Raw genomic sequence first — 27,691 nt, 5'->3', positions numbered from 1 at the left:
TACACAAACTACCTTCAAAGATTCTGCAGTCTTATATGCCTGGGAGGCTGAGACAGGAGAATTGAAAATTTAATCCCAGACTGGGCAACTTAGGACTTAGTGAGACCCTGCCTCAAAATAAAAAATATTTTAATGTAGCATGGTACAAAGGACTTGGGTTCCATCCCCAGTAGCAAGGGGAAAAAAATCTACAGTGACGGGGAAACCCTGCTTGCATCTGCTCTTTCCTCTTTAGAAATGTAGAATGGACATTATTTGGGGGGCTCTGCTCACATGCCTACCTATATTCTATAGAAGATCACTTCAACACAGATTTTAGACAACTTTGACAAGTATTCAATCAAACTTTACCTGACCATAGCTAAACAGGTCTGAATAGGCTGTTTTACCTCAGCGCTCACCTCCTGACTCTTTAAGTTGCTATTATTACTCTGATCAAAGAACAGTAGGTGCTGTTTACTGTCGGGGGAGGGATCTGTGTGCCTGTGTCTGGCTATCCCCATGCCAGCCTCTGGGACGGACTTGGATCTCACTTCACAAATGAAGACTCTGACGCCCACAGAAGCTGGGAGCCGTACCCAGGGACCAGGGGTCCAAATCCAAGTCTGACTGACTCCAAATCATGTTACTAGAACCTTCACACTGTCTACCCCTGCATCATCTCTGGATTGAAAAACTGAAACCCCACTTAGAGCCACAGACCCTGAATCACCACTCCTCTGACTTCAGGTTCAGCTTGTGCTGATGCCTGCGAGAGCTCCCTAAGAAGACGATCGGACAGGAGGAACAGGTTAAGGGGGAGGGGAGGGGGGATGGATATGATCAAAGGGTCACACATACTGAAAAGGGCACAGTGTAACCCAATAGTCTATGAAATTAATATGCGCTAATTTTATTTTTTGTTTTTTGTTTTTTTGGTACTGGGAATCGAACTCAGGATCTTGCGCTTGCTAGGCAGGTGCTTGTGCCACTGAGCTATATCCCCAGCCAATATGCATTAATTTAAAAAAAAAGAGCCAGGGGGTTCAAGTGCGGAGAAAGACCAGGCTCCAAGCTCTGTCTGCTGCAGGCCGTGAGCGTCCCTACCACCCAGGCCCTGAGCCTGGGCTTCGGACCCGCTGCTCGAGTCGCCCTACGCTGGCCGTCTGCCAGGTCCTCAGCTGTCTGCACACTCGCTCCTTCCCTGGGCCCAGCCCTCTCCCTCCTCTCCAACACAGCTCCGCCCTGACGGCTGGCTTTGGCCTCGGCCTGGTCTGAACGCCACTTCACCCTCTGTCCCACACAGGCCTCCCTCCTCCCCACCGCACTTCTCACTCCACGGAGGCCAACGCTCCAGCATGGACCCAGCAGCCGCTTCCCCTGGGGTCCTGGCACTCGCTCCCACCCTGGGGTGCGGGTCCGTCTGCGCAGTTACCTTTCTGATTTCTATACTGCCTGGGTGCCGTCCAGCCGTACAGGCCATCTCCAGGCTCCTCGTCCTTCAGGACAGTGTCATACCTGGACAGCGTTTCTGTGGCATAAATATCATCATCTTCCTCTTCTAGGGCACCAACGCCAAAAGCCTTCAAAGAACAAGGTTTCACAGTGAGCAATTACAGCTTCCAGGCTATGTCTGCACTGAAGCTTCTGGAAGGATGTGATGAACAGGCCTCAGTAGTATCACTCGATCACCAGGAAAGAAGCAAATGGGAGCCCCAGATAAACAAAGCCTCAAGTCTCTCGGAAAACAGTGGCCAGCAGCAAACCCATGCCTCCAGGCAGCAGCTGGCCTCCACCCTCAGCAGAAGTGGCGAGTTTGGGTCCTAGTGCAGGAAGAGATAGCGCTGCAGAAGCAGGAGGGTCTCCAAAAGGGAAGAGGCAGCAGTGTTCATCCCCTGGTCACTGTGGCCCAGGACCAGTGCCGGTGGCTGGGTCTGAAGACCCCTGCTACTCTAAGGGTGGCTGTAAGGACCCCTGCCCTGCTGGGAAAGTCTCCTACAACTTCATTTTTGTTATAAGACTGGAATGAAAAAGTAATAATAAAAGAAAAGTAATCATTTTCTAAATGCGTTTTAACAAAGAACTCTGAATTCACCTGGAAAGATGGGCAACCAGGAAAAGCTCTCCATCTTTCCAAAAGTGAAAAGCAAGTCTCCAAATAAAGATTAATTCTGTGTCCCCAGCTTAGGTCATGCAGCACTAGGAATAGTCCAAGAGGTGGTAAAACCTGGACCTGAATTTGGAGAGGCAGATTGTAATTAGAATATTACTACCAAAAGGTAACACTGGTGCCGTGCTCAGGCTTGGAGTTCAGTACTCTGGGGGCTAATGTAGGAGGATCGTGAGTTTGGGCTAGCCTGGGCTACAGATCGAGTTCAGGGTCAGCAAGACTACATAGTGGGTCCCTGTCTCAAAAAAAAAAGAGTGGTTTTGTGCCTGGCCCACAGTATGGGAAAGCGATCCTCACCCCTGGAGCACAAACTCCACCGCGAAGATGAGCACAGGCTCTTAGGAGCCGTTTATTAAAACCAAGACAGCGTGCTTTACAAGCCTTCCAGAAAACACGCGGGGAGAACATTACCACGTCAAAGTCTTCATTGGCTCAATGAGCAATGAGGGGGCGCAGCCACACAGAAAGTACACTCATTCACCAGTGGTTCCGCCTTTATATACAGAAACACTTTTACCTGGCCTGAAATTCCCAGCTTTCTCCCTTTATTTAGTCCAGCTTCTCCAAGAAGATTGCCGGCTCCCTCAGCTCCTCCACTGAAAAGATTAACATGTTCAGCCGAAGTTCCAAACAGTGCTTGGTGTGGATCCAGGCCCTTGTACGCCAGCCCGTGCACATTGTCCTTCGGTGTGAAATCCACAGGGGTGACGTCTTTGGGGGCAAAGGTCACATTTTCGGGCAAGTAGTCGTCATCTTCATCCTATTTCCAATGTTTAAAATAGCGTTAAGGTGAGTCACTGCCTGGCCAAAAGTAAACCCATAAAGTACTATTTTAAAACGCAGTGATTAATTCCAAAAAGATAATTACCAAACTTTCATTTACGCTGCTACCAATGACCTCATCAAATCCTCGCATGATACTAATGATACTAACACAACTCCGTGATGAAATCGAACAGACTAAGGATGTCTGAGGCGCGGGTGTGCCCCTGACATTGTCTGACAGAAGGAGAGGAGTTTTGGGGGATAGGTGTTTCACAGTAATGAGATCTGACTGATTTCTAAAATTGTGTCTAACCCTAAAATCTCAAGTTCATAAAGAAACAGGTTCCAATGAACCCAATACCTCTGATCCTTCAGAGCCTCCAGGGGGTAATGCACAGCCATAGATTTTTACTCCGGGATCTAGAAAAGAGATTTCAAAGGCATTAGCCATGAGCAACAACAACGACAACAAAAGAACAACAACAACAAAAAACACCAACTCACTGGCCTTCTCCAGAAGCACATGTCTGTGCTCACAAAGGGCCACAGCTTTAGGGGCGGAGGTGCATCACTACATACATCACTAGAGGATTTTCCCACCAGCCCACCCCCACAGGGCTGACCAGCACCAGGAAGAACCCACTGGAAATGCTGGCTGCTCTCAGAGAGTTCAGGTAAAACTCTGATGGAGTTCTGGAGAGGAGAGGGAACATGAACTTTCATACACTGCTGATGGGAATGTGGATAAGTACAATCCTGGGAGCTATAATCCATGAGACATAAAACACCTTAGACTAAAAAAAAAAAAAAAAAACAAAAAAACACCTTAGACTTGGGTGTGGTGGTACAAGCACTCAGGAGGCTGAAGCAGAAGGGTGGATGTGAGTCTGAGTTCAAGGTCAGCCTGGACTGAAAACTGGCTTTCCATATGTCAAAAATTAACACTAGACCTATATCTTCTTCCATGCACTAAACTAAAATTGAAATGGATCAAAGATCTAAATATTAAAACAGAAACATGGAGTTTGCTGGAAGATAGAATAGGTAGAACTCTTGAAGACACTGGTGTAGGCAAAAATTTTACGAACAAAACCCCAATTGCACAATAATAAAGAATCAACAACTGGGATCTCATCTTATTAAAAAGCTTTTGCATAGCAAAAGCAATCACCAACAGAGTAGAGAGACAACCCACAGTATGGGAAACAAATTTTGCCTGCTGTTTCTCAAAGGACTAATATCTAGAATATATAAAGAACTCAAAAGAATCAGACCCCCCCCATTTAAAGACCCAATCCAAAAATGGGCATCTGAAATAAACAGACACTTCTCAAATGAAGAAGTAGAAATGGCAAAAAAATATATGAAAAATGTTCACCATCACTGGTCATTCAAGAGATGCAAATTAAAACAATGCTGACATTCTATCTCACTCCAGAAAGAATGGCTATAATCGAGAGATCAACCAATAACAAATGCTGTTGGGATTGTGAGGAAAAAGGAACTCTTCCTCACTGTTCGTTGGAGTGTAGACTGGTGCAGTCACTGTGGAAATCAGTGTGGAAATTCCTCAAAAAACTAAAACTAGAGGTTCCAATATATCCAGTTATTCTTCTTCTTGGTATCCTCCCCAAAGAATTGAAAATATCACACCAGAGCGATATATGCACACCCATGTTTATAGTGGCACAGTTTGTAATAGCCAAATCTTGGAAACAGCTCAAATGCCCATCAACTGGATAAAGAAGATGTGATCTTTTTGTACAATGGAATAGTATTCTGCCACAAAGAAGGTTGGGTTTGAGACATTTCTAGCTAAATGAATGCACCTTGAGACCATACATTTAAGTAAAATAAATTGCATACACATGTTTAAATACCACATTGTGGGCTGGGCGTGGTGGCGCACGCCTGATATCTCAGCACTCCAGAGGCTGAGGCAGGAGGATTGTTGCGAGTTCAAGACCAGTCTGGGCTACAAAGTGAGCTCAAGGCCTGCCTGAACTGCATAGGGAGACCCTGTCTCAAAAAGACAAAAAAAAACCACATTGTTTCTCTGGTATGAGAAAGTAGAAATAAAGACCAAGATGTGTAAGACATATAGGGAAATGGGAAGAAAATATTCAAATGGGAAGGGGAACAAGGGAAGGGGGAGGAGGAAGGAAAAAAAGGAAGGAAGGGAAAGGACAAAAATGAGAAAAGAAGGATAAAATGGAAACAAAGCCTTTGTAAACAGGGAAGGAAGAGGGACTGAAGGGAGGGCAGGGGAATGGGGAATGAAAGAAGAGCAAGATATACCATGTGCAGGATGTACAGCTGCAAGCTCCCTATGGTGAATGTTATCATTATGTATCTCTAAACTGTACAAAAAAAAAGGCCACCCTGGGCTACATAAAACAGACAAAAGAAAAAAGAACAAAAATTAAAGCTATGTAATGTGTCGTGTTGAATCACTTCCAAATAATGTAATCCAAGGTCAGCCTGAAGGACATACTAAGACTCTCAAAAAAAAAATCAAGGCAAAAAGTTTTTTAAAGCTGTAGAATGAATGGCAATCAATAGGCATACCAGGTTTTTGTCGGCGTGGCTTTCTCTTTGTTCGAGGACCGATTCCTTGTCCCTCTTTCCAACCCATTTTTCTTAGCAGTTCAAAACCAATAGATAACCTAGGAGAGCAAGACATTGAAAATGAGCTTCTTGTTACAACACTAACGGCTACAGTACGGAACGGGCAGCTTCTATGTCCTGGACTCTTCACTTCCGGTGCTGTCTGCCTGAGCTCGATCCTCAGGCCCCAAGACTCGCACCCCTGCCACCCCAGCCACCACAGATTGGGTGTGAGCAGCTCCTGACCTTGGGAACATAATCAGGAGTCCTCTGTCCCCGGCCTTTGGCATGGATGCTTACAGACTGTAGACTGTCCCTGGCTAGCACGTGGCCAGGGAAACCACGAAGGCCTGAGGCTGCCTGGGCAGGCCACACGCCCAGGAGCAGAACAAGGTGTAAAGGAAAATGGGGCAGAATGAGGCAGCCGGGGAGAGCCCATCTGGCCTGTGTGGGAGGTAAGAGGAAGCCCACCCAGCTCCCAACAGTGCCCCAGCCTCCGTGCACCCCAGCAGCAGGGCCAGGGGCTGGGGCACTTGAGCTGCTCCATGCAGCAATGATACAAAACCATGCCCGCCTTTGTGCTTAGAGTTCTAGTCTAAGAAGGCTGCTCTTACTTGCCACCGAACTATCACTAAATATGATCGTCAAAAAAGCAGAATTAAGTTCTTCTCACTTTGCTGGTGTTATGAAGTCATCAAGCAGAGTGGCTCCGGGAATCGGGGCAGTGGCAGCTGCCAACTGTCTGGCCTTTTCTTGTATTTTATCTTTGGTTTTGGAAGCAAAATCATCTGTGGTAACAATTGCTTTAGGTGCTATCCCAAATTCACTAAGATCCTTAAAGAAAAAAAAAGAAATTCAAACAGAATTATGTTATTTGGACGTGATTCAACAAGATACACTACTGTTGTAGCTTGGGGTTTTTGCAAGGGGAAACAATATAATACAGGGCACATATTTTATAAGATGATTTATAATGGTCACTCAAAGAATCATATACAAAGAGAGTGCAGGAAATCTGTCCACTCACTAATGACCAAAGAATCCAGCTGAGGGTCTGGATCCACACCAATGTCCTGCATGAGTCCAGCTGAAGACCTAGAGCCTGTAACAGTGCCTCCCACAAGTCCAGGCAGAGGTCTAGGGCTCGTGACAATGTCTCATGCAGGCCTATTTCACGGATCTGTGCTAGGAAGGCCCAAAGGTCAGCAGTAGAAACTAGAAAGTTTATGCCAGTGAGATGGAGGATCTGTGCTAGCAGTATGAAGGGTCTGCACTGGAGCCAGGAAGTGACACTCAAAAGAACCAGAGCTCCCCCGAAAGGTACCACAGCCATCCTCAGCAACAGTGAGGTCTTGAGCTCCTCCGACAATGAGGAAGCAGAGTTCCTATCAGGGAAGCCAACGTGACAAACTTCTCCAGGAGACTGAGCAGTGCACCATCTTCCCCTCCGGAGCCAGGAAGTGATGCTCGGAGTGAGGACCAGAGCTCCCCCAAAGTGAACTGAAGTCATTCTCAGTGACAAGTTCCCATGCTCCTTGGATGATGAAAACAGCCAAGTTCATCAGAAAAGCCAGCGTGACAAGCTCCTCCAAGAGAACCAACAGCTCCTTACAGCTTCTCAACAGCTTCCAACAGGCTCCAACACTTCAACACTTCTTCCTCTCCAGCTCTGCCTCCTGTGCTGCTGGCAGCCATCCTCGGGTGGGCCTCCCACACCCAGCACCATGCTGATTCAGTTCAGCTGGGTGTTACAAGTTGACCACCACTTGTCAATCCACCGCAATCACAGAGCTTTAATTTTTCTTATTTTTTTCTTTTGTATATTTTTTGGGGGAGGGGTTGGGGTGAGTACTGGAGATTAAACTCAGGGCCTCTTCACTAAGTTACATTCCAGTCCTTTTATTTTACTTATTTTTTATTCTGAGACAGGGTCTTGCTAAGTTTCTAAATTACCCCTGCTGGATTCAAGCTTGAAACCCCCTATCTCAGCTTCCCCAGTACAGGCATGTGCCACTTTGCCTGCCTCATTTTTCTATAAAGGAAAACAAGTTAAAACGACTAAATTTAGCTGGAAAGTGGCACACTTCATACTCTAACTTGCAAACCTCACCCTCCTCGTATAAGGTAAGGCTGGTCGTCAAAGACAGGGCTTAGGAGTGGCTGCTCCGTGGTGCCACACGTACACAACACCATGCCGGGCAGACGTGACGCAAGCTCTGCTCAACACCACCGCAGGCCAGTGTGGAAGGACGAAGCTCAGGTTCACAGCCAGCAAGTATCTGTGAATCCCGTGTGCTGGGCCCTGAGCAAGGTGCTCTGCACGGTCTGGGCAGGTACCATGGCTGCCTGTCTACCAGCCACCGTCCCTCCACCTTTCCTCACGGAGCCCCAGTGTTGCTGCCTTCGTCTCTGTCACCACTCACTTCAGGACAGGCGCCCCACTGTCAGGGGACAGGGTTAGCAAGCGGGGTTCGTGACTTACCCGAGCCAGGCACCTTGGCCGCATCTCCCTTGCCAGAGGCTGCACTGGGAATGGGCATGGAACACGGCTGTCCCAGCACACAGGAAGGGAGGTCACTGCAGGACTGGGGGAAAGGTTTCCTGCTCTCAGACAGGACACCAAGAAGAAATGATGTCCCGGATGTGCCAACCGGAACCACTGCCCCCGACTTCCAACCACAAAGAGAGGGAACATAAGGACGCGCTGACGTGGACAAGGTGACAGGAGGGAGCCAAGGGCCTCGCTGCACGTAAACTTACTACGCGTGATTTATGGCTATTGCAGTTTGGATCTTCTAAAACGCCCCCCAAAAGTCTTAGTGTGGAAGGTGGCTGGATCACGGGGTGCTGTACTCATCCATGGGTCCCTCCATGGAGAAGTCCAGCCGCTGAATGTGCCATTAGGAGGCAGGGCCTGTGGGGCCGGTCGCTGAGGGGTGTGACCTGGAAGGGTACTCTTGTCCCCAGCTCCACCTTTCTCTTTCTGCTTCCTGGCAGCCAGGAGGTGGACAGCTCTCCTCTATCATGTCCTTCCACCGTGCTGTTTTTGCCTTAGAACCAGATGACCATGGACTGCAGACCCCAAACCATAAGCCAAAGTAAACCTCTTCTCCTTTCATTTGTGGGTACCGGGTACTTTGTCCTAGAGACACAGAAGTAGACTAATACAGATCTCAAATGTCCCCCAAAAGCTCACATGTTGACGGCTTGCTCCCCAACACAGCAGTGGTCAGAGGCAGTGCCTCTGGGAGGCGACTGGATCACGAGGGCTCAGACCACATGAATGGACTCATCCCCCCATGGACCCACAGCTTCATGAGCTGTAGGGAAGTGGTAGGGGCTTTAGGAGGTAGGGCCTCCTTGGAGGAAGTAGGTCACCGGAGGTGTGGCGTTGAAGGGCATCTTGTCCTTGGCCCCTTCCTCTCACACTCACTCTTTCTTTGCTTCCAGACAGCTGCGAGGTGTGCAACGTTGCTTTACCCCCTGTATTCCCTGCCATGACGTCCTGCCTCACTACAGGCCTAACACAATGGAGCAGCTAGCCATGGACTGACGCCTCAGACACCAGCAGCCAAAACACACTTTTCCTCTTTTAAGTTGATTTCTGTCAGGTATTTTGCTACAGTGATGGAGAACTGACTGAAACAGTTTCCTAATAGATTGTGCTACCCCAGCAGGGAAGAGGCCCACCTTTGCCCTTCCTTGCAGCTGCTGTAAGTACTTCATTTAATCTTTATGATGAATCCAGGCCAAGGTTTTAAGATAAAGAGGTTTAATTTTAGTCGAGTTGCTCCACTATTCCTTGAAGCATTGTGTGCATACAAGTTACTGCAAAAAGCTACAGGCTAAGCAATATGGCTTTGGGGACAATCGAAACTATTCAAATAATACATTGTGTGTGACTTTCCTCTTACACTCCTCACTCTAGAAACTGGCCCCCAAAATGCAGGAGAATCCACTGATGTACACAGCACTATAGTGCAAATGCTAAGAGCAAATTCCACTCTGGAGTTTCCAGGGCAAGGGAAGGTGCCACGATAACAGTCACACACACACCGCCCAGCTGGCATTTGAGTTTTGCACACCCACCTCTTCATCCATGAAATCTTCAGGACCAAGAACAGATCTGTCTGCCCTATTCTGTCGTGAAGACACATAGGTGGAAGGTGTCCATCCTAGAAAGAAGAGTTCACGGTTTTATAATCCTTGATAGCATTTTGATATAATTAAATAATTATGACACAATTAAATAAATAAAGTATGTAAGGACTTGAAACCGCCAGTAACGACAGACACTAAGCCACTGCTCATTTCACTTTTACACAGACGTAATTACTCTACATAAACTTATTAATTCCTCTTCCTCCTGTTGTCAGCTCTCAGTGGATTTCGTAAGGTTTCCTCCTAAGAAGTGATTATTGTTATATTGTTTGGGTCTGGATGTTCCCCCAAAGCCTCATGCAGTCATGGGGCGGGCTTCTAGCGTTTATGATTGATCCATGGTCCAATACTGGGATGATGGGTGGGAAAGCTACACCTGCCCCTGGGGCGGGTAGTTTGCATACAAGATAAGGGAGGGAAAGAGGCTGCTTGCCGCCACTCCTCCCTTTTGCTCTGGCTGTTTTTGCCGTCTTCAGCCGCCTTGAACTGTTGCCCTGTGCCATGTGCCACTCTGCCTTGGAGCCAGCTGAGTAATGACTGAAGCCTCCACAAACTGTGAGCTAAATAAACCTTTCCTTCCTTAATTTTGGGCATCAGGTATTTTGTCTCAGCAACAAAAGAAAAGTAACCAAGACAATTATCAAGTGAAATAAAATTCTATATTAAAAGTTAAACCAGGGGCTGGGGATTTAGCTCAGCGGCACAGCACCTGCCCGGCAAGCGCAAGGTCGTGAGTTCAATTCCTGGTACCGGAGAAAAACCAAAAAAAAAAAAAAAAGTTAAACCATTAAGGAAGCTGGGTATGGGCCCCTGTAGTCCCAGCTACTTGGGAAGCGAAGGCACTTGAGCCCATGAGTTCAAGGTCAGCCTGGGCGATGTAGCGAGATCTTGTCTCAATAAGTAAACTGTGAAAAACACAAGTAGATCTGAGTAGAAAGGTACAAGGTCACTTGAAAAGGTAAGACTGCTCTGTGACCAGCAGCACAGCAATCTGCACAACCATATCAACACATCTAAAGAAACAGTGGGGGTGAGCATTGTAGCTCTGGGGTAGAAAGCCTGCTTAGCATGCAGGAGGCCCTGTGTTCAACCCGAGCACCAAAACAATAACAAAAACCCTACATATGTTGTTTTAGTAATATGGAATTGGTTATACTACTTAACATGAACATTTTAACTAATTTTTTCTAGGTCAAAAGTGAGTAGTACCAGGCTTGGTGGTACACGCCTGTAATCCCAGTACTCGGGAGGCTGAGGCAGGAGGAGCACTGTGTTCGAGACCAGCCTGGGCTACAAAGTGAGCTCAAGGCCAGCCTGAACTGCATAGCAAGACCCTGTCTCAAAAAGACAAAAAAAAAAAAAAAAAATTAATCAATCAATCAATCTATGAAAAGTGAGTAGCAACCAGTCTTTCTGTGGTCCGCAGTATCAGAACACTACAGCTGGTGATTCTCTGGACAGCTCTGATGCTACTCTGGCTTCTTATCCTCTCTGACCGTTGGTGATCTCATGTGCAAAACACCTGGACATCTGTCGTCCTCCTGAGTCACTGAGCCCTGTGAGACAGCCCATGATGACCTGAGTGAAACTGTGAGGGTACTGCGTGCATGGCAAAACCCTGAACCAGACATCATTACCATGGTTTAATCATCAGGTTAGAATGTATCCATTTTCTACACAGTGTAACAAAATGCTTTCCCTTTCAGTTTGCAATCAATAAACATCTCTCTCTCTCTCTCTCTCTCTCTCTCTCTCTCTCTCTCTCTCTCTCACTCACACACACACACACACACACACACACACACCTTAACTCTTGAAACATTGTAAGCATTCAAAGTACACAAAAGACAACAGTGTACACCTTGTAAAATGGTTGAAGAACTTTTTTTTAAAAGCTGTGGGAGGGGAAGAAATCTTAAGATATTTCAAATATTTGCTTTAGCATTGTGATAGCTGTAAGCAGCAAAACCATACCTTCTTTTGAGCCAACAGTATTGAAGTACCCAGCAGAGAAACCGCCACTAAAGGCTCCATGAAATCGCTTATACCTTCCCTTTTCATCTCTGACAGTCTGATCCTGCAGAGGAATTGGTTTCTTTGGTCTTTCACCTGAAAAAAAATTTTTTTAACAAAAAAGAGAGAAGGGGATGGTGAGTTAGCAAGAATTAGGGAAAATTTCATCTCTTAAACACAAGGAATTGTTTGCTTATTACCTCAAATACAACAATTTAAATTATTTCTAGATTTTACTATGCTAATACAGCATAGAAAGCAATATACAGTGGTACTTCAGGTTACAAACTTCACTTGTACTATGATTTTGAAGAAGATGGCCATGTTTGTGTTTGTGTAGGAAAGATGGCTGTGGTCATGCTTGTCACCCGATGCACTTTGCAAACAGAAACAAAACTTTGCCCAATGCTTCTGTTTGCAAATGAAATTTTTGCAAACAAAAGCATTCATGAACTGAGGTACCACTGTACAATATTTTATCAAGCATATGATAGAAATATACATTATAGCAAAAATGTCCTGCTTTCTCACTAAATTTCATCATAAACACCAAATTATACTGAAGAGGAGGGTTCAAATAGATGGAACATCTATCGGGGCATCAAGGTGCACACCTATAATCCCACCACTCAAGAGGCTGAGGCAGGAGGATTGCCATGAGGTGAGGCCACTCTGAGCTATCAGTGAGTCGAAGGTCAGCCTAGACTACAAAGTGAGATTCTGTCTCAAAAAAAAAAAAAGATTAGAAATATGTTGGCAACAAAAGAGCCAAGATTGTGGAGTACTATATGGCATGCAGAGGTTTGCAACAGAGGGACACTGATGTAACTCTTCCGGAACTCCTAGAACAGCATCCCTGTCTCCAGAATATTTCCTTTGGGGATTGCTCATTTACTCAAATCTTAAGTTTCCTTAAATTCTATGCCTTTCATTATTCCTCAGTTGATGTTCTTTAAACATATTCTCTTGTCTGGCTTTGTTGAAAAGGGCTGGGTTGGTCCATCACAAAAGCAAAAGAAAATTGATACATTCTGGCCCAATCTAAAACTCCCTCAGATTTACAGTGTCATGTACTATGGCACAAACTACTGGCTAATTTTACCAACTCCGATTCAAAATTCTGAATTTGTTTAATTTTTTATTATTTATTTATTTTTAGAATTTATGTCTTTTTTATTTTAAGGAGAAAAAAATAAAACAAAATCTCAAAACAAGATAATAGGAGGGTAACAATGGTTAACACACTGAGTATTGTTATCCTTAAGTTAGTTACTCAGAGTACAAGATACAGGCACTTAATTCAAAGGTTCAGAATAGAACGTAGGTTTGGTGGTTAATTAAGGACTTGCTTTTGAGCCTGCAGTGCTGTGGACATTCAAGCCAGCTGCACCTTTGCTGGTGCTTTTAGTCGGCTTAACCTCTCTGTTTTGATTTCCTCATCTGCAACATGAGGAGAACATCAATAGTAATAGTTATTTCATAGAGTTATGCAAATCAAATAATTTCTACAGAATTCTTAGCAAGAAGAGGGACACACAGTAAATACTTTTAAAGTGCTAGCTGCTATTACTATTATTATAGTTATTTTTTGTCATAATGTCCTATTATGGTTACTATACACAAAGTATGATAATATGTTAAAAAGTATATATCTACCCATAACTTCACCTATTAGACCATTTCTACTTTTCTTTTTAAGATGAGGAGTTACTATGTTTCTCAGATTGGCCTCAAGTGATCCTCCTGCCTCAGTATCCCAAGTAGCTGGGACTACAGGTAAACACCACCTTGCCCAACTTTTCCTTTTTCTTTCTTTCTATTTTTTTTTTTAAATCAAAGTCTCACTATGTAGTTCAGGATGGCCTTGAACTCACTACCTAGCCCAGGCTGGCCTCGAACTCATGGTGACCCTCCTGCCTCAGCCTCCTGAGTGTTGGAATTACGGGTGTGCATCACCAAGTCCAGGCTCTCAAAATTCTTAAGCTCTCAATCTCTTTAATTTTCCCTAAACTCACTCCCTGACTTTATCCAAATCCTCTTTCTGGTCACAAAGGGGTTAAAACTCTTTCTCTACAGTTATGAGCTGCTGCACTAAGCTGCCTAGAAACAACACAAGGTAAAATATAAGACCTATTCAGCCCTCCACATGAGCCCCGTCCATCTGGAAGAGTTAATGTGTATAGATATTCTTATTTACACTAGCTTCTGTGAGACCAGAGTAATGGAGCTTGTTGATTCTCAACTCTGATGTACAATCTCAGTTAAACAAATGTGGTTTGTTGTTTTGTTTTGGTACCAAGAATCGAACTCAGGACCTTGTGCCTGCCAGGCAAGCACTTGTGCCACTGAGCTATATCCCTGCTCCCAGTTAAACAAATGTGGATGTTGTTCGAATATCATGGGAAATGCATATGTAAAATGCCTCCATTTGCTATCTCAGATCCTTTCCCACGTCCTCACTCCCTTATAAAAACCCCATGCTTGTAGGGCGTAATGACGCGCGACTGTAACCCCAGCAGTCAGGAGGCTGAAAACAAAAACAAAAAAACCCCTGTCACTCAGACGCTGCAAGTCATTCTTGAAACTCTCCCACTGCCTCTTGAAGTGTATCAATAAACTCCTAATTTTTTTTTCTGTTACGTTTTGTTTTTCGTTTTTTAAAACAGGGTCTAGCTATGCAGTTCAGGCCGGCCTCGAACTCGTGCCTCAGTCTCTCAGGTTCTGGAATTATAAGCATGCACCACCACCACACCGAGCACCCTAAATATTCCCCGACTGTTGGTATATTTGTTTACTGTCCGCATCACCGGCCCTTCCTATGCCATCTCCCCCGGAACTATTAAAGACTATCCCAAATTTTTCTTTTAATTTCCCTCAGGCTTTCCTATTAGAAGTCCCAGATTCAACCCTTGGTTCCTGCCCGACCCCATCACACTTCTGGCTTTCCATCAAAATTCCTAAATCCCCCATAAATTCTCCTCCTCGGCATTCTTTGGTCTCTACGCTGGGACCTATCCTGAGACCCTCAAGCCAATCCCTTCCCAGCACTCTTTCTGTCCAGGTCCCACCCTCGCCTGCCCATTGGCTGCTGGCGCGTGCACCCGTATCCCTCCCTCTGATTGGCTCCGCGCGCCTCTCGTGGGCTCTTACTTCCTCATCTCCATTGGTTTCTCTCGGTTAAGTCTTTGCCCATTCTTGCTCTCTAGAGCTCCGCTGCCGCTTGCGACCCCTCATGGACCCCAAGGGCCGGCAGCCACAGGTTACACTCCCTGCGCTAGCCCAGAGAGGATGTCGCCGCTGCCCATGGCTTTTTGCCTCCCAGGGCGACAGAGGCGTTGTAGGCAGAGGCTGCAAAGGGGACGTTCGCGCCCCGAATCCTGGTTCCCAGCCTATTTTCTACAGACCCTGCCGACCAACTGGCCCCATACCTTCTTCCAGAGGCTCCAGGCCCGTCCCATAGCTGACCAGGTCCTCCTCGCTGTCACCGTGCAGCGCCGCCATCCTGAGCCCTTCCGGGCCCCGCCCCCTCACTACGGGGCCCTAGGCGGGCCAAACGCCTTCCGCTTTTTTCTCCTCCGCGACTTAAAGTGAAGCTATAGGTGACAGGGTTAGGAGAGCCTCGTCTTATTTGAGGTGGACCCAGGCAGGAGTCACCTGGAAGGATTAGACATCGTAGCTCTGTCGCGTGAGCCCCCAACTTCTGGACACAGTGGCCAGCCCTTGTATCTGGAGGCCAAAGGACAGGGCCTTCCTTACTCAGTGTCTGGCTCTCGGATGACATCCTCCGTCCAGTTCAGTCTGAAGCCCACCAGATCAAGCCGCAGCCCCCAGTGCCACCAGGACCCCAGGAGGCGGAGCGCCCAGCCCACAGTCCAACCTAGAACTCACCAAGTGGAGCCCCTTGTGTGCCGAAATCTGCCTTGACCCTGACTAGTAACAGCCCCTGATCTAGCCGGGATTCCGGACAGGACGGGGACCTCAGGTCTTCATCTTTCTGGATTTAGTGATCTCAGACTGCAAACTCCAGACCAGAGCTGGAGCTCCAGGCTCAGGCCCTCTCCCTCCAAGTCCCCAGTGTCTGAGCTCCTCGCCCTTTTCTAGAGGACCTGGTGGGGGGCGGTGTCCCCACAGGGGCCAGGTCTGCGCCCATGAGTCCACTCCGAGTGTTTGCAAAGAGGGCCTGTGTGAGTGAGTGTGGCATTCCAGGGGAGCCACCCTGAGGCTGGGCAGTCAGGAGGCTTTCAGCTTCCCCCGGGGTGTACTCTTGACAGGGGAGGAGGGAGGAGGGGAGTGGGGGGAAGAACACAAGAGAACAGTTCGGCGGCGCGGATGTGTCTGTGGTCATGAGACGGTTCTAGAATTGATTGTGGTGATGGACGCATAACCCTGTGGCCACACTAAAAGGCACTGCGCTGGACATGTTGGGGGGGGTCTCATGACAGGGGATTATGGCCCGGTAAGGCTGAGACTGAGCCCTGGTCCCTGAGAACCAACACAGGCCAGACACTCCAGGAGACGCCAAGGAGGAAGCACAGCCCGGCGGGAGCCCCCAGCACTGAGGTGTGAGCTCCCACAGCAGGATGTGGGCGGGATCGGCCCACCCCGCCAGGAAGAGGTGAGCTGGAGATTGGGCCCAGGAGTCAACCTTGGCGGGGGAAGTGGGGACGGAGCTCCAGCTCTGGGAGGGAACGGGACAGACTTGCAGGGACGGGAGGGGTCAGCTCTTGGCCACGAGTGGTGAAGCCCGGAGGCAGGCAGAGAAATCCAGGCCCGGGCCCACGGTAGCCCTCGCTGCTGCTGCTCGCCCCCTAGACCGGCTCCGGAGTTCCGCTGCGGGGGGTGGGCACTGTGATTAATGCAGTTAATTAATTAACCAGGTGGCCGAGGCAGCGACCGAGGCCTGCGCTCCAGACATGCAGGACTTCAAGGGCCTCTTTGAGCCCTGTTGATGTCTGCCAGGCTCACCGATGTGCGGATGGGCAAATGTTTACCATCCTGTGGGCCTCAGCTACCTCATCAGACCTCCCCTCTCTGCATGTCCTTCTCCCCCAGGGAGTCCCCCCCTTAGGCACCAAGGTCCTGCAAGACCCGGCTGTCACCTTCCTTTCTCCCTGTTTGCTTTTTCTCAGGCTTTGTCCGCTGCTCCCTGTCCCCTCCTCCCTGGAGTTCCATGGGCGCTGCTCCTCCGCACACTGGGCAGGCCTCCGCCTCAGGGCCCAGCACCGCACGTTTCACTCCGAGCACCGTTCCTTCTCATAGTCACAGGGTGTTCTGTTACCTCCTCCGAGTCTTTCTGAAACATCGCTTTTACTTGGCACAATGTAAAGAAATAAAAACCTCCCCACCGCTCTCACTGCACCCTCTGCCACCTTCCACTCCCACCTAATTTCCTGCTTTTTACCTCCTCGGCCACTGAGGCTCACCGTGTGACGTGCGCAGCCAGCCCTCCATGTCCTCCTGTACCAGGTGCGCAGGTTTAGCCAACCGCAGATAGAAAATATGGGAAAAAATTGCACCCATATTGAACAACCACTGACTTTTTCTTGTCATAATTCCCTGAGCAATCCAGCCTAATGACTATTTCCACAGCCTTTACATTGCATTAGGTATTATAAGTCCTCCAGGGATGATTTAAGATAGATGGGCTTGGGGGCTGGGGATATGGTTCAGCAGCACAGGAGCCGGCCTGGCAAGTGCAAGGTCCCGAGTTCAATTCCCGGTACCAAGAAAAAAGAAAAGGACAGATGGGCTGGACGTGGTGGTGCATGCCTGTCATCCCAGCTACTAGAGAAGCTGAGGCAGGAGGATCTCAAGTTAGAAGCCAGCTTGGAAAACTTGGTGAGCTCCTGTGTCAAAATAAAATTAAATAAATAAATAGGGCTGAGGATGCAGCTCAGGGCTCTCTGGGTTCGATCCCCAGTACATATCACACACGCACACGCATGCACACACGCTGCGCCCAATCTGTCTATTCTGTCTACCCCATCCGCACTGCAGAGCTCACCCTCTGGTAATTACAGGGCTTCTCCCCCTGCCCAGAGAGTGGCAGAGCTCCCGTGTCCTGTCGTAACCACAGACCACACTCCTCAGCGTGCAGCCTGTCTCACTCAGGTGTGCCCAGCTCGTGAGGAACGTCTGGAGCAGGCGCGCCTGTCAGTAAACATCGGTGGATCAGATGAATGAATCATTCTGCCGCCGGCTTCTGGATTTGGAATGTGCGTAAACAGAGGGACTTGAGCGGAGAGCCAAGGATTCCGAACTCCATGGCAGATAGTTTGCATCGCCGATCTGCCTCCACCTTCTCAAGGAAATGCATCTCCAGATCACAATGATGTGCTGTGTATGGAATGGAGGGTGATTTTTTTTCTTCCTTGCAGTGCTGGAAAACAAACCCAGAATGCTAGGCACATTCTCTACCCCCGAGCTACACCCTGGCCCCAGCCCCTCAGTTCTGACAGATTTTCAGTTTTTATTTAATTATTTAATTTTATTTTTATAAACATTGCAGCATATAATGGCTGGGGAGTCAGTACCTATACACAACACATCTCTTTTTTTTTTTTTTTTTGTCTTTTTGAGACAGGGTCTCACTATGCAGTTCAGGCTGAGCTTGAGCTCACTTTGTAGCCCAGGCTGGCCTCGAACTCGAAATGATCCTCCTGCCTCAGCCTCCCGAGTGCTGGGATTACAGGAATGTGCTACCACGCCCGGCGCTTGTTTTCAAATTTTTAAAAAGTAGACTTATGCAGATGAAGCAGACCAGAAGGTCATCTCCCAGTATTTAGGCTTCTGGTTTGTGGTCTCTGATGGAAGCACTTTCCTCCAACTCACGATGGACAGTCCCAGAGACGTTAGTCAGCGTCACTGTGACACCACCCCTCCCTCCCAGACACAGCCTGTGCTCTCTGACACACCCCCTCCGCCACTCTGTACAGCAGCTCGTGGAAGCCAGCATGGGCATTGCGAGGGGCAGGCGTGGGGCCTGCAAGAGGGCAAATGTGGAGCTGAAAGTGATGCCCATTTAGAAGGACTCTGCCCTCGGGGCTCCCTCCCAGATCCCTGCCTGCCCTGTCCTTACCTGTCCTCCCTGCTCCCAGGATGGCCCAGAAGGGACATGACTTTGGCGGGAGAAGCGTCTTCGAAATGGGAGAGAGGAGGTTCGTCGTTGGATGCTAGACTAACACCGTTCAGGCTGCCTCGGCTGTACAAACCCCCAGTGCACAGCCACAACCACTGGTAGGTGCGAAAAGGACCAAACGCTGTGCACAGCAAACGCTCAGGAGTCGCTTCCGTCTGTCCGTCCTTCCTTCCTTCCTTGCACTGGGGATTGAACTCAAGGCCTTAGTCCTGAGCTGCATCCCCAGCCCTTTTTCATTGCTTTATTTTGAAACAGTGTTATGGTTTGTGTCTGGATGTCCCCTCAAATCCTCATGCAGTCATGGGGGCGGGCTTCTAGAGTTTATGATTGATCCATGGTCCAATGTTGGTTTGTTTGTTTGTTTTTGTTTTTCTTCCAGTACCAGGAATCGAACTCACAACCTTGCACTGCCAGGCAGGCGCTTTGCCGCTGAGCTAAATCCCCAGCCCCACCAATGTTAGAACTATGGATGTGAGTGCTACACCCGCCCTGGAGCGGATAGTTTGCATACAATGTAGGGGAGGGAAAGGGGCTGCCTGCTGCTGCCCCCTTTTGCTCTTTTTGCCTTTGCTGTCTTCCACCACCATGAACGTTTGCCTTCTGCCATGTTCCCCTCTGCCTTGGAGCCAGCCAAGTATGGACTGAAACCTCCACAAACAGTGAGCTAAATAAACGTTTCCTTCCTTAGTTTTGGGTGTCAAGTATTTTGTCTCAGCAATGAGAGAAAAGTAACCAAGACAGACAGGGTCTCAGTAAGTAGCAAAATTGTCCAGGCTGAGCTTGAGCTTGTGATCCTCCTGCCTCAGCCTCCCACAGTGCTGGGATTCATCCCTGGCTCTGGTTTTTCTGTGTAAATTGTATCTTGGGACACAAATTACAGGAGGTCTCACTCAGGTTTAAGGCAGATGATGAGATCTTTTGGCATAGAGAAGTATAAATGAGGCTAGGTCGAACATTGCAAGCACACACACTGCTGCACGGGAAGAGCTTTATCAGGAGAGGGTGAAAGGGGACTCAGCCAAGTTGGGGCTTTGGCTGAAAGGAGCCAGCAGTTGGATGAGTGACCAGTGAGGAGAGTGGCAGGTTTTTCCTGATTTGCTTGGCCAGGACAAAGTCCTGTCATTCCCATGGCCAGAGGCTCTGTTCTGAAAGATGTGGCAGATTGGATCACAGCCGTCATGGTCGTCTCCTCCCAGATGCATTGCATGCATTTTGGCGCCATTGTCCTGCACACCCTGGCCTTGCACACAGTGGGCCAACACGAGGTCCGCTTCCCTCAAGATCTGCCGAGCTGCCCCTACCGCTGGCGTCATCTGCACACACACCCTGGCCTTGGGACAGGGAAGGACGTGCAGTGCCCGGGCTGCTGAGGAAGCAGGACACAGCCCAGCACTCACAGGCCTAGCTCGCCTGTGTCCTGGTTTCGGACACAACATTTCTTAAATGGTCCACAAGTCCACGTGCAAAGCCCAGTAGAATCTGACCCCAGGGTCAGGACAGCACAGGGGACGGATACGACAAAGGCACAAGTGCCAGGCCTTTTACCCTGTCCCAGTCGCCCAGCAGACAGCTGCAGGCCCCGTGAAGGATCGGTGTACTCAGCAAAAGCAGCCTCAGGTCCCCTGGAAGTAACCCAGGCACTGATATCACAGCCCACACGCCGGCGGTGGGAGGTCATCCACGGCAGAGCCGTGGGAAGCTAGCTCTGTGTCGTCCGGCTGCCTGGCTCCAGAACTGATGGTTTTACAATAACTAAGAGCGATTGGGGCTGGAGAACTTCTTTAGTTTTTTTCTCTCTCTCTTGGCAACAGTGTCTCATTTCATGCAAACATTCTGCTTCTGTGGTTTCATCAGTATTTACCTTGGGTCTGGTGAAATTCAACGTGTGGCAAAGGGTGACAATTTACAGCAGCCAGGGCTTTATTCCTTCACTTCAGCCTTCTGTCACACATGGCGGTCCCTGGCTGTGTCAAACTCAGCTTAAACAATGAAGGTAATAGCTAGAACATAGAAAGAGTGACAAAGCAGTCATAAAAAGATGACAGCCCCAAAGAGAAACAAGGGAAAGACCTTAACAGACTCTTCACAAAATACAATATCCAGAGCCAGGCGTGGTGGCGCACACCTGTAATCCCAGCACTCGGGAGGCTGAGGCAGGAGGATCGTTGTGAATTCGAGACCAGCCTGGGCTATAAAGTGAGCTCAAGGCCAGCCTGAACTGCATAGAGAGACCCTGTCTCAAAAAAGACAAAAAAATTAAAAAAAATTTTAAAAAATACAATATCCAGATGGCCAACAAGTATCTGAAAAAATCCTCAATGTCATTGGTTGTCAGCAATATTCAAATTCAAAACATGAGATTCTACTTAGGAGACACCACAATAAGCTGCAGCCCAGAACTGCCGAAGTGAAAAGGTCTCACAATACCCAGTGTTGAAGAGAAGGCAGGGAAACCAGAACCTTTGCACACTAGGTGTGAGAGTGTAAAGTGGTCCAAATACTTGGTGACGCTTGTTATATTTATGAGAACTAAGCATTTGCCAACAGATAGATGCACCAAAAAACACAGAGCACATATTATCTGATCCATTTATATAAAATACCAAAATAAACAAACCATCTACACTGTTGAAATCAGGGCAGTAGCTGTCCTCAAGAGCACACAGTGACCCAGGGAAAGCACATCACGTCTTCCTGGGGATCAGTTACTGATTTGGGTGCTGTTATACAACGTGTTCAGTTCATGGGGTTTCATTTATAATCTGTGAACTTCCCATTACATATGTTGTAATCTAATAAAACTGTTTTAAAAATAGTTTTAGCCAGGCATGGTGGCACACACCTATAATCCCAGCACTTGGGAGGCTGAGGCAGGAGGATCGCTGTGAGTTTGAGACCAGCCTGGGCTACACAGTGAGCTCAAGGCCAGCCTGAACGGCATAGTGAGACCCTGTCTCAAAAGACAAAAAAAAAAAAAAATAGTTTTAGAGGGTGTCATTTCGGGACTGGTTGAATCGAGAGGCATGAGGACTGTGACACGGTTCCTTGGTGATTCTCTCAGCGCTGTCTGCTTCAGGATTCAGAATTCCCCCTCAGAATTCCTCTCCCAGCGAGTGGGGTGTAGCTTGGTGGTTCTGTGGATGTTCGGCACGCACTAAGCCCTGGGCTCAATCCCCCAACACTCGGGGCGTGGGGCTGGGGCTTCTCGTGCTGCTGAGATGGCGTCTCCAGCTCACCTCCTATGTCTAGAAGGTCTAGGGGCAGGTATTTTGAGACAAGGAAACAGCATGCATTTCTTGCCCAACTTTCCACTCACTTATATCTACACGGACTCTTGGGTGCTTATTTTATCTACTCAGGGGACTGTAGTCAGTTACTCTTACTGGTGTTCAAATCATCTCAGAGTGGGCCAGCAGCACTTCACGCAGGCTCCCGTGTCCTCCAGGGCTGTCCTCACTCTTTGAACTTTTCCTAACTTTCTGACCTCAAAAGATGTTCCAGGCTCATTTTCTACCTTCCCTGTCTCTCGGCCCCTGGAATCAGCCATGTTCTAGAAGGGAAGGGTGGATACTTCTGAAGGTGGACCGCTGACCCCTCACCTCTGAATGACCTCTTTGTGCTGTGATTTTAAGGCGACAGGGCTGGCCAATGACAGAGGCGGTACTCTAGCGGTTTCCAGGGAAACCGCAGGGCTGCAGGGCGGAAGGAGGAGGTGATGTCCCTGCAGAGCAAGTGTGCGGGCCACATCCTCCTCTCAGCTGGACACTGAGCCCTGAGGGCAGCATCTGGGTCAGCAGTGAGGGACAAACCCCCTGCCTACCAGCCCACGACATTTCCATGGCAGCAGCCCTGGGGAGATGAGCAGCCCAAGATGCGCTAAGACCATCAGGGCAGGGGCTGGGGATTTAGCTCAGCGGCACAGCGCCTGCCTGGCAAGCACAAAGTCATGAGTTTGACTCCCAGTACCAGAAAACAATCAAACAAACAAACAAAGAACCATCAGGGCCTACAAGACTTTGGAGACCACTGCTGATAAAGGGGAAGCTGTGTCTTCAGACCCTCCCTGACTCAGCCTTGCCCAGGGCCCGAGAGCCACTCCCACCCCAAGTCCCCGGCATGTGTGAGTTCTGGGAGTTCCCAGGGTTGTGCGCTCAGGGAGGCAGAGAGGAGGCTGCACAGCGGGGAACCTGAGCGCAGGGCTGGGGCGCCTTAATTGAGCTGGACCAGCTGGGTCTGCTGGTGGCCTCCGCCTGTGAGGCTCATCCTCGTGTGGCCTGTGGAAAGAGACTGGGGCATCCTGGATGGCTCTGGGGATTCTTGAGGTAGCTCAAGTTCGCAGCAGCGGGCGTACAACTGGCTCACGGAGCTGAGCAAGACGCTCTTCGGTGTGAAAGACATCGCGCTGTTGGAGCACCGCTGCAAAGCGCTGGAGGTGGACAGTTAAAGTCCCCGATGATCCTGGGGATCCCGGAGGACTGCAACCACGAGGAGCTCAAGATCACACAGGCCTCCTTCAAACCTCTGGGCAAATTCAAAGCTGCTGGGAAAGCCTTGCTGGAGGAAGAGAGAACCAAAACCACCATCATCAATTTGGCGGAGGACCTCAACCACGCCGTGGTCCCTCGGTGATGGAGACCACTACAAAGCGGCCCTGAGCAGGACTTAATATTAACCGGCTGGCTTCCCGTGTTGACTTGGGAGTTGTCCGAAGCTTAGGCACCTTGTCTGGGGATGGGCAGAGGACGCATAGTAAGTGAACCTCTGTGGTCACTGGTCCCCGCTGAGGCCTGTGTTGGCCTGTGAAGCTGTGATTCCTCAAAGGACGAGACAAGGCCACAGCTGAGGACGTCTGGCTCCAACCCCAGTTAACTTAAAGGAGACTGCAGCTGCAGGCATCTCACCCCTGCTGGGAAGGCCTTCCTGGAGAGCACATAGTTCCCCTAAATAACATAATGTATTACTTGGAGAAGTCCTTAAAGGGATTCCCAAGTCCTGCCCAGATTTCTGCATTTCCTTGAGTATCCCTCTCCTTTGTTTATAAACCAAGAAAATACAGGCTGCCCAGGGAAGCCTTTGTCTAAACCCGGAGAATGTCGAAGCTGTAAGAGAGTGAGACCCTCCTGGAGCCCTGAAATCATTTCAATTGTCTCATTTATATGAGCCTTCGCCGCCCACTCCCTTGGGAGACTGCGGGCCTGCAATAACCCAAGGGTTATTTATGCGATGCCCAGGGAGGTCAGAGGCAAGGGCAGCAGGGTGAGGAGGATGATGCGCATGGCCCCAGAGGCAGGACGTCAATTCCTCACCAAGCTGAAGCTTTTCCTGCTGGGCGAGGGCAGGACGGGGAGGGAGAGGCCCGAGTGCCGAGGCAGGAACTGTGCCCCAGAGCGGCAGGTCCCGGAGAGCTGCCCTCAAGGCAGTGCTATGTGCCCCTGCCCGGGGAGAACTCAGAGGCAGAGGCCATTGCCAGGGGGGATACAGTGCCAGCCTTTGACTCCCTGGAGGAGGAGAACAGGCTGGGGATGGCAAGAGAGGCAAGGAGAAGCGCAAGGAAAGCCGGCAACAGCACCGTGCCTCTGACAGGAAGTTGCGAGGTGACACCAGGGTGCTCGGGGGCCATGTGCGTGAGGCTGGGCACCATCTGGGTAAGTTCGGGCCATGCCACTGCGTGTGAGGAACATGTGGGGTGGGCATTACCCCAGCGAGAGGGTGACCCTTGCGTGAGAGTCAGTGTCACTGAGCGGCACAGGTGACATCCGACTGGTGCGAACCTGTTTGCCCCTGAGCTGACGGCTGCGGGGCTGTGGGTAGCACCCGGCAGAGTGCTTGCTCTCCCCGCTCCTCGCGTCCACTCTCTGGATATTGACTGCACACCTACCCTGTCCCGGCACTGTACTAAAACTGCGGGTACTGAGGGGCACAAGCCCCCGCCTTCAGGGCTGGGAATACAGCTCAGTGCAAAAGCACCTGCCTGGCAAGTGCAAGATCCTGACTTTTGATTCCTGGTGCCACATAAATACACAAATAAATAAACTTTAAAAAAAAAAAAAAACGGCTTCATGGATCGTACAGTAAGTGGGTAATGATTATGTCCCTTAGCTACAGCTCAGGGAGTGGCGGCATTGTTTGCCCAGACGTAGGTGAGAGCTGAGTGAGCTCACTCAACTGAGGATGGACGTGCCATTCAGGCGTCCACCCAGCAACCATTTCCTGAACGTCTTCAGTGTGAGCTCCGGCGGGCTCTGCCAGAGTAACTGGGGTAATGTTTGAGAGTGTGCGGGTGACACAGGAGCGTGGGCGTGGGTGTCATCGAAGGGAGAGAAGGTGACTTCTGAGTTAGGAAGGGTCTCGAAGATCAGCACACGAAGTCTAACAGTCGGGAGACCCCAAAGTCCACCGTTGCCACGGAGACCTGGGCGGCCCCAGGCACTGGCAGGGGTTTGCAGGAGATGGGGCAGGAGACTCGGGGTTCCAGATTCTGAAGTTTTGCAGGTCTCGTGCCGGAACTGAGGACAACCCGAGCAGATTCAGAAAGCACTTGTCAGGGGATTCCTTGCTCGGAAGAACGGCTTCACAGTCAGGCTAGGACACCCCCACACTGATGTTGGGGACCGCCCCCCTTACTTGGTGGTGAGGTGATCCAGACCTCTCTGGGTTTGGGCCCTTTCAGAAATCCTGTCACTGCAAAGTCTAGAGCCATTTTCTGTCTTTTAAAGGGACACCCTTTAAAGTGCCTCTGGTGCAGACTTGTCTGGACTGAACCACTCTATTTCTTTTCTTATTTTTTACCTTCTTTTTAGACAGGGTCTTGCTATGCAGGTCAGGCTGGCCTTGAGCTCACTTTGTAGCCTAGGCTGGTCTCGAACTCGCAACGATCCTCCTGCCTCGGCCTCCTGAGAGCTGGGATTACGGGCGTGTGCCACCACGCCCCGCCTAACCGCTCTGTTTCATTCTTGTCAATAAGCTGAGCCAACCAGGAGGCCACCTACTTACAACAGAGAAACTTGCCTTGTGTGTGACTCTGAAAAGCTGCCACTGTTCCCCACAGCGCTGCCCCTTAGAGAAGTGGGTTAGGAGGGCGGGGGGGGGGTGTTCTGCCCCCACTGGCACCTACAGTAAGAGAATGTGTCCCCTCAGGTCAAACCTAGCTACGTGTACATGCAGCCATCTCTTCTTCAGGGCGGCAGATCTGGGACTTTGCACACTTCCATCAAATCAGGAATCTGGAAAGTTTGCAGCTGGGTTTTTTTGCAAAAATATAATTTATACACACATATAGACTCTCAGAGTTCTACCTACCAATCTCACACTGCAGTGCGCAGTGTCTCCCTAAGGGGAGCATCATTGGTCGGATATGTGACTTCCAGTGCCCAACCCCCTTTCTGATTTCTGGAGCTAACGTGTGAGCTCTCTCTCTATACCTCTACCCTGGCCGCCGGGGTGCAGGCAAGAGACCCATCCTTGGGCCTGTTAAGGACGCCTGATAAGTCCTTCACTCCAGCAGGTGCTGAGAAACCAAAGGGATTTTTAGAGAGTTCACTTGCTTGATGTAACCTAAGGCCTTGAAGTCTCTGAGTTCTGCCCATTTCCCAAGCTGGCCCACCAGCAGCAGCCTCAGCGTCCTTTCTTTTTGTGCGATGGCTGGGGTCCAGCTTTCCTGCCATCCCTGGACATGTTTCGAACTGCTTACAAATCTGTGGTCAAGCCAGGCGTGGTAGCACATGCCTGTAATCCCAGCACTCAGGAGGCTGAGGCAGGAGGATCATTGTGAGTTTGAGACCAGCCTGGGCTACAAAGTGAGCTCAAGTCCAGCCTGAACTGCATAGTGAGACTCTGTCTCAAAAAGACCAAAACAAACAAACAAACAAACAAAACACACACACACACACACAAAATAAAAAACAACCTGTAGTCAAGAAATTTGTAGCTGTATGGGTCACAGTCTGAACTTGAACAAATGAGACAAGTCTGTTGCATGCCGTTCTCCCATCCAGGCATCCCGGTTGTATAACAAAGGACAAGGTGATGTTTCTTATCATCATCTTGCATCTTACAACATCTGTGCTTATTGCGGGTTTCAGGCGTTTCCCATATGCATTTATATTTATGATACATGACGTAAGAGGTGGATCAATGTCACCCTAGCAACGGGGATCTCCTACTGCTTCCTCTAGGAGTTTTTCTAGATTGAAGAGTTTTTTTTTGTTTTGTTTTGTTTTGTTTTGTTTTTCTCCGGTACCGGGAACCGAACTCACGACCTTGCGCTTGCCAGGCAGACGCTTTTGCCACTGAGCTAAATCCCCAGCCCCTAGATTGAAGAGTTTTGAGGGATTGCAATGCAAGCTGTCGTCACTTGAGCTCACCTACCTGAGTCAAGACCTTGCAAGCAGAGCAAATCCCAAGAGAAAATTCACAAGGAAACTTGTGAACTGCGTGCCAGAGGTCTGACCGGGCCTTATGAACCCCTGACTTCAAAAGCTGATTTACCTAAAACTCTTCGCTATTCTTCATGGTTGATGATCTAGTGTGCAAATGTGAAGCAACAAAATAAGTATCAGCTAATGAAATCGTAGTCTGCTCTTTACTACGCTGGGAGGGGAAGTCCATGAAGGTTTAATCCGTAAAAATGATCTGGCTGCTTAAAAAAGTTTTGACAACCATTTCTGAGTTGCCTGAACTTTCCTAGGGCTGCATTACTTTAAAAAAAAAAAAGTGTTATCAGACCTGCATGGCCAAAAGGACACAAAGATACAGCTTTCTTTTATCCATTTACTTCCATGGATCGCAGGCCATTTTCCAATGGCTGAAGTGGAACAATTCATCTGGAATAAAAACTGCAGCTTGGCATGGTGATGCAC

The 27,691-nt window shown here is 49.1% G+C and overlaps 1 protein-coding gene across 2 annotated transcripts in view; it reads right to left on the bottom strand.

Annotated features, from left to right (window-relative positions):
- Nucleotides 1-15,213, bottom strand: part of Gpatch1 (G patch domain containing 1) — a 40,120-nt gene extending 24,907 nt beyond the window's left edge. For both annotated transcript variants that reach the window (XM_005413834.2, XM_013509577.1), the window contains exons 1-8: nt 15,124-15,213; nt 11,657-11,791; nt 9,611-9,696; nt 6,195-6,355; nt 5,483-5,580; nt 3,276-3,334; nt 2,667-2,909; nt 1,415-1,562 (exon numbers count right to left, since the gene is read on the bottom strand). In XM_005413834.2, coding sequence (XP_005413891.1) covers nt 1,415-1,562; nt 2,667-2,909; nt 3,276-3,334; nt 5,483-5,580; nt 6,195-6,355; nt 9,611-9,696; nt 11,657-11,791; nt 15,124-15,196 — 1,003 coding nt within the window. In that variant the 5' untranslated portion in view covers nt 15,197-15,213. The remainder of the gene's footprint in view (nt 1-1,414; nt 1,563-2,666; nt 2,910-3,275; nt 3,335-5,482; nt 5,581-6,194; nt 6,356-9,610; nt 9,697-11,656; nt 11,792-15,123) is intronic.
- Between the last annotated feature and the right edge of the window lie 12,478 nt (nt 15,214-27,691).

The sequence above is a fragment of the Chinchilla lanigera genome, unplaced genomic scaffold (genome assembly GCF_000276665.1).
Source record: "Chinchilla lanigera isolate Chin_1 unplaced genomic scaffold, ChiLan1.0 scaffold00173, whole genome shotgun sequence".
Lineage (NCBI taxonomy): Eukaryota > Metazoa > Chordata > Mammalia > Rodentia > Chinchillidae > Chinchilla > Chinchilla lanigera.
This window is presented reverse-complemented; position numbering and strand designations above follow the sequence as displayed.